This window comes from Podarcis erhardii (assembly GCF_964252035.2).
Source record: "Podarcis erhardii genome assembly, chromosome: 7".
Lineage (NCBI taxonomy): Eukaryota > Metazoa > Chordata > Lepidosauria > Squamata > Lacertidae > Podarcis > Podarcis erhardii.
In genome coordinates, this window is record NC_138511.1 from 2,855,900 (window position 1) to 2,870,365 (window position 14,466).

The 14,466-nt window shown below is 46.8% G+C and overlaps 1 protein-coding gene across 1 annotated transcript; it reads right to left on the reverse strand.

Moving 5' to 3' along the window:
- Positions 1–882: 882 nt before the first annotated feature.
- MAT2A (methionine adenosyltransferase 2A) lies at positions 883–9,870 on the reverse strand. The gene is made up of 9 exons (XM_081870052.1): positions 9,637–9,870; positions 6,354–6,431; positions 6,130–6,252; positions 5,920–6,032; positions 5,666–5,809; positions 5,190–5,408; positions 4,444–4,626; positions 3,557–3,690; positions 883–2,365 (listed from the first exon to the last, which is right to left on the reverse strand). Exons 1-9 carry the CDS (start codon positions 9,716–9,718, stop codon positions 2,263–2,265), a joined length of 1,179 nt encoding a protein of 392 aa, XP_081726178.1. The 5' UTR covers positions 9,719–9,870; the 3' UTR covers positions 883–2,262.
- Positions 9,871–14,466: the final 4,596 nt, after the last annotated feature.

The window sequence follows — 14,466 nt, forward strand, 5'->3', positions numbered from 1 at the left end:
AGCTAGACAGCACACCCCACCACATGCAGGATGGTGCCATATTCAGCAAATCAACCTGCTCTAAAAATATGAATGGAATAGAAACATTTCAAACACTCAAAATAGGCCAGCGAAGTGGGTGGTATCTGAGAAGTTGGTTAGTACCTGCAACATCAAGTGGTCTGTTCATACACCCTTTTTTCTTCTCACCTTCATTACTTTCTCTGTAAGTGGTACCTCGGGTTACATACGCTTCAGGTTACGGACTCCGCTAACCCAGAAGTAGTACCTCGAGTTAAGAACTTTGTTTCAGGATGAGAACAGAAATCGCACAGTGGCGTTGTGGCAGCAGCAGGAGGCCCCATTAGGTGAAGTGGTGCTTCAGGTTAAGAACGGACCTCTGGAACGAATTAAGTACGTAACCAGAGGCACCACTGTAGTTTGCTGCCACAACAGTGGTGGTGCTACCGGCAGCATATGAAGCTTACTTAAGTTCCTTCCCCTTACAGCTCCAGGTGATCTATGTCCATAACTACTTGTCCATAGTTTTTATATGTTTGCTGCTTGCACAGCTGTTTTAAGCTGCCACCTGCATAACCAATTTTGCAGAAGTTGACAACAGCAGAGTGTGCATTCTGCAGGTGTGGATTCAGTCAAGTATTAAAATAATCCATAATCCCAACACAGGTAGCGAGGTAAATGCATTGGCATCAAGCTCCAACTCAGGCATGACTTCATAAAGAATGGTGTGCATTCCAGAAACTTCCAAAATGCAAGTAACTTCATCCTGCTCAACTTTTGTTTCCCCTCTTCTGTATACAATGCAAGTTATAGCAAGAGCCTCTTATTCCTGATTTAGTACACCTCCAACCTTGACATTCAAATCAGAGACACACAACACAGTAAGATAGAACCTAGCACTTTATTAAGAACTTTAAAATCAACTTGGAATTGAACCAGACATACGTAATAAACGCCCAGGAAAAAAATTGGAACGCAAAAGGCACTTCCTGCTTAGGACACTTGCCATGGAGTGGGCAGGTAAACAAGCTGGTTTCTCTGTACAACACCAGCCAAGTCAGCCTCTCCCAAGGCCAGTTATCCTGAGCACTGCCCTCCCCTGTTTTACACAAGCCAGACCCCCTGCAGGTTGTGACCCAAGGCTTTTCTGTAGGACACCTTGGCCTATCAGGGAATGCTGGGTACTGTCAAGGAATTTATGGTGTCAAAATAAAGTTAAAAAGCTGCCATTTGAGACCAGGGCTTCTCTGTACTCACACCCTATCCCAAACACAATAAATAAGCAAGTATAAAAAAATTTCAAGTATGTAGGGTTTTCCCCCCACGTCCTTCCCAAATGCACTTACACTCTGAAGGGAACTGGCTTCTCTGTAGCTACGCCAGTACTTCAGAATGCAGTTTGGACCTGGCTTTGAAAATAAACCCTGGGAGTTTTGTGCAACATGAAATTCTTGGCTCTTCTAAAGAAAAAAATTCCAGGTGCCAAAAGTATGCAGCCTACAGACCTCAGGCACAACCCTGTGACTTCTCTGCAGTACATCACAAGGCTGGCCAAGGGCCCGCTTAATAAAAGATGGTGAGGTTTGGCTAGTGCTAAAACTGTGCATAGGATTTTTTTTTAAAAAAAAAAAACCTTTATTACGTACATCCCCCAAGAAGATAAGAGCAGAAAATGATTAAGGTATGGTGCTGACTGATTTTAAGAGAATAATACCATGAGTTGTTGGACCAAAATTGCCTCAATTAAAAAACCACACAAGACTCGAGTTCCAAAATGGAGCTTGCGGAGCATGCAGGGCCATCTGCTAAGGCGGCGATGACTCACTCGCAAGAGATCGGGGGGGGGGGTCCAATCATTGCACCATCCTGCTCTAGATATCTGGACAGAGACTATGTGAAACCACGCAGTGCACATTAGGAGAGAGGCATCTTGCTCATTGTTGAAAGGAAATTCTCGTTAGCCTTTGGGCAACACAAAGGATTAGACTGAAGCACTGTTTTGACTACAGCCTGTTCTTCTGTTTTACATATAGCGCCTATGCTCAACTGGCTCTACACATACGTCAAGCACACCAGGAAGAGGAGAAAGCACAGTGCAATTGCGGTCCCCGGAGGACTAATATTCATGGCAATGGACAGAATGTGCCAAATTAAGAGCAGAGGACAGGACCAGTTTAGGGAATGGGGCTCTTTCCCACAGAAAAGCCTGGAGGTTTCTCTGTAATGCACACCAACAGGTCTGGGGAAAGAAGCCCAACATATTCAGTATTTAAGCTTTTTGGGCACTTCCCATGGGAAGTTGTCCCTACCAAAGTGGCCATAGGCTGCAGTCTTCTGATAAATTGGCCTCTTCAGATCCAGATCCCTGGAATATACAAGTCCGTAACTCAATACAAGGCATTTATCAAGCAAAGCAAAAACCAGCTACACTGAAGGGGCCACTTGATGTTCAATGCTGTAGTCCCAAGACATGGACCAACGGCTACTTTGTACACAGGAAGTAGATTTGCTCCCAATTCTGGGTGCCAATGCAAATACATCCCAAGGAAACTAAGCCCCTGGGCTCAACTGACATTACAGAATACTTACCCTCCATTATGAGGGGCTACATCCAACTGTAGATCACCACAAGTTTCTCCACTGGGAATGGTACTCCCCAACTGAATAATCAGCTCATATGACAACCAAACCTGCCTACTTCCAGCTTGGAGCTTTTAGAAGCAGTTAGTCAGCGTAGGCAGCAGCACCACTCAGAACACCCATGTTTGCAGAGCTAAGCACCCACAACTTCACACTTTGATTCCAGGACAGTACAACATAGCTGGCCTTGGGTGTCAGTGGTTGGGCCAAAATACCCAGAAGATCTCTGGAAAATGAGTTTTAATACTCAAAAGCACATGACTGAAGTGCCCAAGAGGAGTCTGTAATAACTCACAGAAATCCTCATATCCCTGCACTATCCATACTTTCCAAATCAGTGCAAGAGCCACAAGGGCTGTGCCAATTTGCAAGGATGGATTTAATATTACTGTATCTATACACCACTTGCTGCATTAAAAGAGAATAGCTTTTCAATCTTGGGTATGTATGCCAATGGTGCAACTCCAAACTGGCTGGGGATCATGGCCAGACAGCAACAAGCTACTTTGTTAATTAATAGCCACCTTTGCCCCAAAATGTGCTATTCTAAGATATTTCTCATTTTCTGTGCCTTCCCCTGGCATGTCACATCATAAACTCTAATTTGCCTTACTATACAGTGACAAAGAGGCACAGACTAGCACACCATTCTGCTTTAACTACTACATATTAAAGAGCAAGCACTACTTTGTTTTATCTCTAGAAAAATGAACCACCCCAAAGCTCCTCTACAGCGGTGCTGGGGAACTGTCTCCACCACTCCCCAGGAGACTAGGTGTTTTGACAAGGGTCTATGGTAGGAGATTGTGCAACATCATGTACGTTTAGGGTCCATGCCTTGTTTATGCCTAGTCCCATCCTTATTACCTCCTCTTTATCTGTCTGAATATTACGCGCATGCACCACCATGTTTTACCTGACAATAACCCCTGGGCGGAGGTCAAAGTTCTTCTTCACAATGTCTAGCAGCTCATGCTCAGTCTTTTGGGAGGTGCCGTAATGAAAAATGGAGACTGACAGTGGGTGGGCCACTCCAATGGCATAGGAGACCTAAGAGCAAAGTTAATATAAACCAAAAGCATTAAAATGTGTGGTTTCAGCTACTTTGTAGGGTATCCCATTTCTCTTCTCCCTCTTCACACACCATTATTCCAATATTTCCCTCTCAACTTTCCTTTCAACCCACACTCCCTAGCCAGTTGTTTTTACTACTAATCCTTAAGTTGTACCTCCATAATGAATTCTGAATGCTTATTTCATCCAACTTACCTTCCCTACTGTTTTTATTTTAGAACCCAAGATTTGAAAAGACACGCAACAGCACAGCCACACATCAAGTTGGCCAATACTGCATGGCACCCAAGTAACTCTTGCCAGAACAGGAGTTGGAAATGTGGCATCCTCCAAATGCTGCTGGGATGCCCATGAGACCCAGCAACCATGGCCAATGGTCAAGGATGATGGGAGCTGTAGTCTAAGAAACCTGGCAAGGATTGCAATGGCCACTGCAAGGCAGCATTTGAGATTTACTGTGGCATTGATTACAGGTGCAAGAATCATGGGGGTGCTGGGTGTATTAGTACAAGGACCGCATTTTTCAGAAGCAGCTGTTATTCAGCTGAGCATTACCAGACCCGATTTACATCTCTGCTGCATTGCAGCTGCCTAAAAATCATGAAAGTGCCAACTGTACACACTTCCCAGCAACATCTTAAACCCCCAATACTCATTTGAAGAAAACATTAATGTTGCAAATCTTGGGAAAATGCATCTCGTTGCCCAGAAATAACAGACTGAACATACCTGAACAAGCACTCTCCGACAGAGACCAGACTTCACAAGGGATTTTGCAACCCAGCGAGCAGCGTAAGATGCTGAACGGTCAACTTTTGTGTAGTCTTTACCAGAGAAAGCACCACCTCCATGAGCTCCCCAGCCACCATAGGTATCAACAATGATCTTCCGGCCAGTCAAGCCAGCATCTCCCTGAAATTGGCAATTTTTTTCATTATTTATTTGCCAACCTTCCTGCAGAGTCCATCTCATCTGACTGGACACAACACCACCTGTCTATAAGACTGGAATGAGGAACCCGTAGCTCTCCAGATTGTGAACTCGCATCAGCCCCCAGCCAAGGTGGCCCATGATCAGGGGAGGAAGTTTTAGTCCAATAACATGTGGCAGTTCAGAGGCTCTCCACCCCTAGTCTATAGCAAGGCAAAGCTACCAGAAGGAGAACTGTGCTGTGTTTCTAGACACTAGACCTCTAGATCAGTGTTTCCCAACCTTGTGCCTCCAGCTGTTTTTGAACTACAACTCCCATCATCCCTGACTAGCAAGACCAGTGGCAAGGGATGATGGGAATTGTAGTCCAAAAACAGCTGGAGGCACAAGGTTGGGAAACACTGCTCTAGATGGCATATGGAGCAAAGGCATTTGTCACAAAAGCATGATGCTTCTGAACTGTAACACTGTAGCTGAGATCTTCCAATAAGGTACCATCAATTGTACAGATTAGGCAAGGGACAAGAATCCAACCTTCATCATACCTGGGGGCCACCAATTACAAAACGGCCACTAGGCTGCAGGTGGTAGACAGTATCATCATCCAGGTATTTTGCAGGTACAACAGTTCTGACCACTTTCTCTTTCAGGGCATCCCTCATCTCATCCAGCCCAATTTTATCATCATGTTGAACAGAAATAACAATTGTATGGACTCTAATAGGGATGACTGCACCACGGTCTTGTCTGTACTGCACAGTCACCTAAAAGGGAATCAAGGAAAACATAATTTTTGCATTATTTCATGTCCATGTTCTTCATACACTTTGATTGTAGTTTAAAAGGCCTTAAAAGGCACAGTCACCTAAAAGGGAATCAAGGAAAACATAATTTTTGCATTATTTCATGTCCATGTTCTTCATACACTTTGATTGTAGTTTAAAAGGCCTTAGATTGACTATGGTTTCCATTTTCAAGACCTTTCAATGTTAAGACAACGCAAGTTAAAGACAACATTTACCTGAGTTTTAGAATCTGGTCGTAGCCAGGGCAAGGTATGGTTACGACGAAGCTCTGCCAGTTTGGCGTTCAGCTGGTGTGCAAGGAGAAGAGTCAGGGGCATGCACTCTTCCGTCTCATCCGTAGCATAGCCAAACATCAAGCCCTATTTTTGTAACCAAACCAAGATATGAATTTCAGCTTCCTAAGGTGAAGTTTTAAGAATGTACACCACAAACAAATTTTGAGTAATCCGCAGCCTCTTATAACACTGACCTGATCCCCAGCACCAATGTCTTCTTCCTTTCTGTCAAGATGAACTCCCTGAGCAATATCAGGGGACTGCTGCTCCAGGGCAACCAATACATTGCATGTCTTGTAGTCAAAACCTAGGACACATACATAATGCTTGTAAGTCCCAATCTTATTAACAGTCAACATTTCTATTCAAAATTAAAACGGCCAGAAGCAATCCAATCTGCTTACCTTTTGAGGAATCATCATAGCCAATGTGCTTTATTGTTTCACGAACAATTTTCTGATAGTCAACCGCAGCTCTAGACGTGATCTCCCCAGCCAGAAGGATCATTCCTGTCTTTGCAGCAGTTTCTGCAAAATACAGAACCAGAACTGTCAACTCAAAGTACAGAGGAGTTGCAGTTCTTTGACCACACTCCCAATAGATTCCCATAATGGTCAAAGGAACTTACCACATGCTACTTTGGCATCCGGATCTTGTTTAAGATGTGCATCAAGGACAGCATCACTAATTTGGTCACAGATCTTATCTAAAATCAGAAACAGCTTCCATTACTTTTCAGACCTCAAGGTTGCCACTATTTCACATGTTAAAAAGTATTCAGCCAACACCCATGCAGGTTTGAGCCTTTTACCACTTTTTTCCTGGTATCATCAACCAATTCAAGAACAGCTGTTTGTGTCAATATGGAACTCCCTTTCCCAAGAAAGCTTGATCTGCTTGTTTTCTGGTAACAGACATGGATAGAGGACTTTATAGGAGACCTTGGTTTAGGAAGAGCCACTGGTTCCTGCTGACCTGTTGCAACTGCTAGTTTTGACATTAATGACTTATACCAACAATACAACAAAAAGACCCAGCATTCACAATTAATGGTTCAGCAGAAACCCTGGGAAGTAATTAGGCACCAATGAATGAAGTGGGGAAAATTATAATTAAGCAAAACTTGCCAATGCTTGATAGCACAAGTTCAAGCTTTCCTCATTCCCTCTAGACACACAAACAAAATTATCCTCAGAATTGCACAGGTGTCCCGCAGTTCTCAAGCTAGTTTTGGTTGACTAAACCTTGCAAGCTCTCTGTATTTCCTACCCACTGGTTTCCACATGGAAACTGCACTGTTTGAGACGAAATTTTAATGCTGTGCATCCAAGCACAGTTTGCACCTTCAAGGTATACATGTTACATTTTATTCTGCTGCCCTTATATTTGCCCTTTACAAATAATGCCTCACACTCAGCCATGCATCTTGGCATTAAGATTCAATCGCTCCAATACTGCATTGATGACTCTGAGTTTCTATAAGCAGAATGAAAGGACCTGGTTACAAAACACCCACTCAATTCTGTAGAACTTTACATAATCTAATCCTACAGTTGTACCTTAGAGCCCAAATGCCTTGGTACTCGGACATTTTGGCTTCTGAAAAGTGTTCCAGTTTGTGAACATTCTTTGGAACTCGAACATCCAAGTCAGCCAATCAGAAGCTGCACTTTGGTTTCCAAACGTTTTGGAAGTCAAACAAACTTCCAGAACGGATTCCATTTAACTTCCAAGGTACGAATGTACTTGCCATTTTGAAATTGGAACTGCTTTCAACCAGCAAAGTCAACCCACACTGCAATGAAATTTATTATAGAGCACTCAAGTCTGGAATGCCAAAATGCTTTACAACCCCTTATGTATGCTTCAGTGATCAACACAGCCTGCCACATAGTCCTTAACAGCCATTCTTCAGATTTGATCTACCATTTCATTCAATGGTCAAGATTTAGCCATCTTGTTACCTCTGAGGCACCAACGTGCCACAGATAAGGCTCCCCACCACCAACACTTCAGCTAGTGGTCTAGACACATGAAGTCTTTATTTAAGAGAAATATTTAACAGAAATTCTAAGGCATACTTCAAAAGCCATCAATTTGTTTAATGTGTATAACTGGTTACTGCCAGAAGCATTGTCTGCACACAAGGCTGCAGGCTATAAATGCAGACTAGTGTCATCCTATATCTAATCCAGAGAGAACAAGATGGCAGTGAGGATAAATTACCACCAGCACAGGATTCCTAAATATGGCTAAGTCTGAGACAGAAGATACACAGCTGCACACACCACTAGCACTAAATGAACATTTTACAGTATTATAAAATAGACCTCCAGCTTGGAGTTCCACCTAAGCCAGAAACGAAGAAGCTCTAACAGCACAGATTTAGCAGTCGTGCCAAAGGTGGATGTTGTGCTTAAAGTGTTTATTCTATCAAGAGGTACTAAGTTGTCAATACAAATGCCTAATCTACATAAAGTTCAGTTGCATGACATACTCATTTGACTAGTTTCACAGTATAAAGTTTCACAGTATAAAGAACTTGAACATAGTCAGAAAGCCCAAATCAGAATATTTTACAGAAATTTAAACACATAAAAATAGTGGGCAATTTCTAAACAAGAAACTAAAATAGCTCCCTAGGGGACTGTGTTACAGACGGAACAAAAGTCTAGCAAGTATAAAGAACAGGCACTTAGAATTGTGGATTTCAAAGTCAGAAAAACAGATGTCATTCACTGTGTCTTGGAAAACAGAGTACTGTAAAAGCACCAGTGATGCTTTTCTGCCCTGTTCTCTGCATACAACTCAGGCAAAAAGAAGCCGGATATGCAGCAGTCGTCCCCCCAACTGAAAACACTACAAGGTGCTATTCTTCAATGGAGCCACATGGGTTCAACCACCACATGGCAGAAACAGAGGTGCAGCAAAGGAAATGGCCAAAGCTGAATTCCCCTGCATCAAAGAGTCCTTGTTCCCATGCAGCCTCTTGGCAAAGGCTATCTTTAGAATAGTACAAAAAAGCACATATGCCCAGCCACCAGGATCGGGGACAGCCTTCTCCAACTCCCGCCCTCCCTCTATGCATGCTGCAGGCTCTGCCCAGACATCATGGCGGAGGAGGACAATGAAAGCGCAAGTCTCCTCCTCCTCCAGCGTCGTTGGGCATCCAGACCGTTTTGAGCCGACAACGAAATCTTCCGCTCTGTGTAGTTTTGAATTGCTTTTTGATTCTGTGTAACGTAGACAGATACGTGATTGTGCGTACTTACATGAAAGCCCACCTGCTTCTGTATGTAAAAGGCAGGCGCTTGGTCCTTGTCTCCCCCACCCCCGTTTTTACACGCGCGCGCGCTGCAGTTTTGGGCTTCCGGCTTCTTTCTTCCATTTCCACACACACAAAATCCCTTTTCTCAGGGGCTGCTCCCTTCCCACCGTCCCTCCCAAGATCGCGCCATGCGGATACCACGTGGTCGCCTGCAATGCGGGGGCGCGTCCCCGAAACCGAGCGGGAGCGCGCGCTCCGAGCCCGCTTTCAGCGTCTCCCTCCCATGCCGCCATCGCGCGCTTTCCCTTTGTTACCCTGCCCCCCACCCCGCAATCCAGGGGGGCAGCGGGGAACCTCCCGCTCCTGTCCGGGGCGGCCGAGCGGAGCCTGGAAGCGGCGCCCGCCCCCCCCGCGCGCCCTCGTGGCGCTTCCCCCTCCCTCAGCCGCCGAAACGGGCCTCCGAGAGCCGGACGTGAGCCAGCCAGGCAGCCGGAGGGCGCGCGCCACAGCACGGCAGCCAATCGGCGAGAGAGCGGTCGGTCGGCCGGCCGCGCGCGCGCCCCCGGCCCCTCCCCCGGGTTTTTCGCCCCCCGCGGGCGGGCGGGCGGGCGCGCGCGCCTCCTCCTGCCGCGAGGGCGCTCACCTGGGTGCCCCTCCCCCACCGACTCTGAGGTGAAGAGGAAGGTGCCCTCATCGATCCTGCTGTCGCGGAAACCGTTCATCATCGCGCCGGAGGAGAGTCGCTGAGGAGAACGAGGCGGAAGCGTGGCCGGAGCGCGCCGCGGAAGAGCCCACAAAGCAAGCAAGCGAGAGCGCGAACGCGGGAGAAGCGCGAGTGAAGAAGCTCTGGCCCCTCGCCGGAATGGAGGAGCCGGCCCTCCGGCGCGGGCATTTATAGGGCCTGGCCCCGCCTCCTCCGGCGAAGCCCCGCCTCCTGCTCCTCTGCCCGGGGGGGGGCGGCGCTGCCCCAGTCTGGCTCCTCCTCCCTCAGACGAAGCCCCTCTTCCCCGAATCTCCTCAGGGCGGCGCCGGCCGGCCGGCCGGCCTGCTGGGCATTTCCGAGGACGAGGCGAGGCCTGCCGCGCGAGGCGCCGGCCGGCCGGGCGGCCATCTTGGCTCCCTCCGCTCCGCCGCGCGGGCCCCTCCTCGAGGGCGGCGCAGGGCCCGGCAGCGGCTCAGCTCCCGCCACCGGGGCGCCAGGCTCGCCGGGCGCATTGTCCCGAGGGCGAGCCGAGACGCGGCTCGTCGCTCCCAGCTTCGCTCGCCCGCCCAACTGAGGGCGCTTCCTCCCCCCCCCCCCCAGCCGGCATACTGGAGAGCGCGCCCCCAGGACAAACACATTTTCAAATAAATTCGGCATTCGATCCATACGTATAGAGCGCTTTCGTGTTTTGAGACGTAGGCTGAAAGGATGCCGTGGTATGAACCCGATGGGGCTCCAGAGTAAACGGGCACGGGATCGAAGGCCTCCTTCGTAAAACTGATGCCCGAAGCAGTGAGGTACCTTACAGTCCTTGGAGGGCGACATTTTAGAACCGAAGTCCTTCCAATACAGCATACCCTCCAACATTTCTCTGATGAAAATAGGGACGTCCCATTCCATAAGGATAATATTACTATTTATACTCCACACATCTTACTGGATTGCCACCCTCTCTGGGCAGCTTCCAACATATATAAAAACAATAAAGCACTAAACGTTTTTAAAAAGCCCTTCCCTTTACAGGGTTGCCTTCAGGTGACTTGGGGGTCAGATAACTCCATACCCTCCCAACATTTCTCCAATGAAAATATGGACATTGCACAAAATTCTGAGGAGGCATAGGAGCCAACTCTGAGTCGAGGAGTCTTTGGCCTGCCTAATGAAAGATATGAGGGAGGTGGCCCCACCAAGTTGATGGACATTGCCGTTGCCCTGAGAGGAGGGGCAACCCCCTTCGTGGAGGGGGGATTCTTCCACCAAGGGCCACGTCAACGGGCGGGCTCCCCCTGCACGGGCAGGCGGCACAGCATGGTACCACTTGGCTGGGGGGGGGGCTGTGGCGGCATCAGCGGCCTGCCCGCCCTGGGCACTGGCAACCTATGCTCTGCTGCTGTATTGACCCCTTCACACCCAGAACCCATAGAAAACATTTATTGTACTCCTGAGCTAGCCAAACCTAGCAGATGCACAAGTCACTAGATCATGTTAATGCAGCAAGTAACCAATGAAGAAGAAAAACCCACCCAAATCATGTTCTGATGCCAATTCTGAACCACAGATGATATTCCAGAAAAAAATGGCCTGGCACACCAAATTCTGAGCAAACCAACAAAATTGAAAAGTCATTTCATGCATATCAGCTTCCAAGCTAACAAAACCAAATTTACGCATCACACAGCATTAGATGGGATTGATTCAGCTATTAGCCTTCACCCCACCCCACCCCCCGCAATGCAGTAGATGTTAGTTATGCAGGAAACTATTTCAATCTCACCTTTAGCAATCCATAAGGTCATTTATCGCACCCCAGGCTCCTTTTCATTCCCAGACAATAGCTACAGTAGCCTCAGCCCTAGCCACTTGAAGAGGCAGCTTAAAAGAGAAAAATATCTTATAAACTGTGATTATGATTATTAATTGAATTTCTATACCGCCCTCTACCCACAGGTCTCAGGGTGGTTCACAGAAAACAGCTTCCATACGATGTAACATGAGAAGCTGATTTGGGGACAATGGATCCTTTAATTCTTATATGCATTTTTAAATGGACTCTTGGCTTGGAGGCACATTGAATTTGTTTAAAGTTTAAACTATTTGTATCCCTCTCCACAAGGGATGCGGGTGGCACTGTGGGTTAAACCACAGAGCCTAGGACTTGACGATCAGAAGGTCGGCGGTTTGAATCCCCGCCACAGGGTGAGCTCCCGTTGCTCAGTCCCTGCTCCTGCCAACCTAGCAGTTCGAAAGCACGTCAAAGTACAAGTAGATAAATAGGTACCGCTCCGAAGCAGTGAGGTACCTTACAGTCCTTGGAGGGCGACATTTTAGAACCGAAGTCCTTCCAATACAGCATACCCTCCAACATTTCTCTGATGAAAATAGGGACGTCCCATTCCATAAGGATAATATTACTATTTATACTCCACACATCTTACGTCAAAGTACAAGTAGATAAATAGGTACCGCTCTGGCGGGAAGGTAAACGGCGTTTCTGTGCGATGCTCTGGTTCGCCAGAAGTGGCTTAGTCCTCCTGGCCACATGACCCGGAAGCTGTACGCCGGCTCCCTCGGCCAATAAAGCGAGATGAGCGCCGCAACCCCAGAGTCGGCCACGACTGGACCTAATGGTCAGGGGTCCTTTATCCCTCTCCACAAAGCAGATGCTTCTCTCAGCAACAGTATAATAAGAGAATCAGGTTAGCATTGGGCACTAAAATTTCACTACAAAACTGGGATTTGGGGGATTTAGATGTTGCTGCTCAAGCAAAGCAACCGGGGAATTTTGAGGGAAACAGAAGAGTTTTGTATTAGGAGAAGTTCCAGCGATAACTTTTTGAGCTTCTTTCATGGCTTTGTTTAAAAGCAAATGTTTTCCAGATGGGCTAGAAATGCAATTTGAGAGATAAAAGCTTCCAGAATTCTGTAATGGATCTTTCCAGCTGCTTGAGCTGACGGAAGAAGCTGGCTCTCTACCCACCATGAGGGAGGGTGAAACCTACCATTAGGCAGAGTGAGGAGGGGGCAGCAGTGGGAGCCATTCTGCAGCTAGAGAGTTGAATGAGTGGCAGCAAGCAAGGTGTAGCAAGCAAGTGCAGTGGAGGACGCTGCCCCATGGCCGGTTTTGAGGTGAGGTGCAGGAGGAATGCCAGTTCAGATTCTATTCACTGAATCATCGAATTGTAGAGTTGGGTGGAACTCCACCTAGTCCAACCCCTTACAATGCAGGAATCCTGCCCACAACATCCCCTGGGTGGGCTCGGACCACCCACCTTCTGGTTAACCTGGGGTTAACCACTCCAGGCAGCAAAATATATTGGACAAGGGCCTTGCTGGCGTCATGTGAAACCAGGGCTGACTTTATTTGTCTAACAAATGTTGCCCCACAACCATCTCAACAACATTACACCCATCTTCATCAAACCTGAAGGCTTTTAGTACAGTTGAATAGGAGTGCTTCTGTCTATGTTAGCAAGTGAATGAAAAACATAAATTCAGTGGTTCAAATACAGTAGTGGTGATTTATATTATTGTTCTCCTGAGTAAGTGTGTTTGGGTAGCATTGCATTGGAATTCAGTAAACCAATACCTGTGACAGCTAGTTTTGCCTCCACCTTCTGACACCATTGTTTTATGGGGTTGAGAGCTCATTCAACCTCCTCTGATTCTGCAGGCGAAGAAGCTGCCACAGCAGAATCGGTGACCTCATCCATAGTGGATCCCTCTGGGTCTTCTGCTGCAGGTGAGGCAGCCATTGCTTTTCCATAGATGCTGGAGGTATCTGAGGTAGTCTGAAGCAAAGATACCCAAAAGCTGCTGAAAATGTCAAATATATCTGTTCATTTATGCCAAAGGTGAGCAACTTTCTCCCCTTATGACTACGTTTTCTTATCACTACATTGTAGTATCACCTTACCCCATGTATGCCCACCAAATCTGCACAGCTGTAAAAAGCTGATCTCTTAGTGTTGCAGTTGCAGCAGCACCTGCTTTAGAAGTCCCTGCCTACTGGATCAGGCAGGTGACTTTGCTTCACTCTTTCCAGCTCCTGCTTAAAACATTTTTATTTGGCAAGCCTACTCAGACATCCAGAATGTGGACATGTGTTTTAATCTCTTTTTAGCTTACCTTTGATTTGAAGTATCTTTTGAATATTTTCAAATACCTGTCTTTTATTGATCGTTTTAATGTCTAATGAGGGTTTTGTTTGTTTGTTTTTGTAAACCAACTAGAGGTTTCATTAAAATCAAGTGGTAATTAAATTTAGCTAAATAAATATGTATATTCGTTAGAGACAATTTGTCAGGGGCCGCATGCCAGGTGGCAGCAAGGGCAGAGCAAAACATTTCTCTCTCTTTCTGCCACCCCCTTCTCTCTCTCCCCCCCCCCCCCCGCTTCCTCTCTCTTCCTCCCCACCCAGAAGGCTGCTAGCAAAGGGACAGATAGCTCTTGCAACAGGTCTTGTTGAGGGCAAAGGAAGTATTATATTAGGCCAAGGGAGGCAAATGAGCCTAAGAGACACAGGTTGCCCATCTCTGATTTACTCTAAGAACTTGTGTTGCACTTCCCATTTCCATTAGATGACAGAGCTGATACAATAGACACTGGATTTATTAAGTGCTCTTCAATAAGCTACAGCAGCTAAAACCTTTCCCATGGTGCAATATATCTTTCTCAAAAGTGCTATTAGTGTGCAAGCCTTTGGGGCAGAGAGATGTTTCAAAATGAAATAAGATCAGGTCAGAGGAAATGCTGGGGACAAGACTCTGTGAC

What these genes read in the sequence shown, in the direction of transcription:
- MAT2A (XM_081870052.1), bottom strand. Translation starts at nt 9,718, where the DNA reads ATGATGAACGGTTTCCGCGACAGCAGGATCGATGAGGGCACCTTCCTC. An exon ending in ACATTGGTGCTGGGGATCAG is followed by an intron (nt 5,810 to 5,919) that starts GTCAGTGTTATA and finishes TTACAAAAATAG; the next exon opens with GGCTTGATGTTTGGCTATGC. An exon ending in GACCAGATTCTAAAACTCAG is followed by an intron (nt 5,409 to 5,665) that starts GTAAATGTTGTC and finishes ATTCCCTTTTAG; the next exon opens with GTGACTGTGCAGTACAGACA.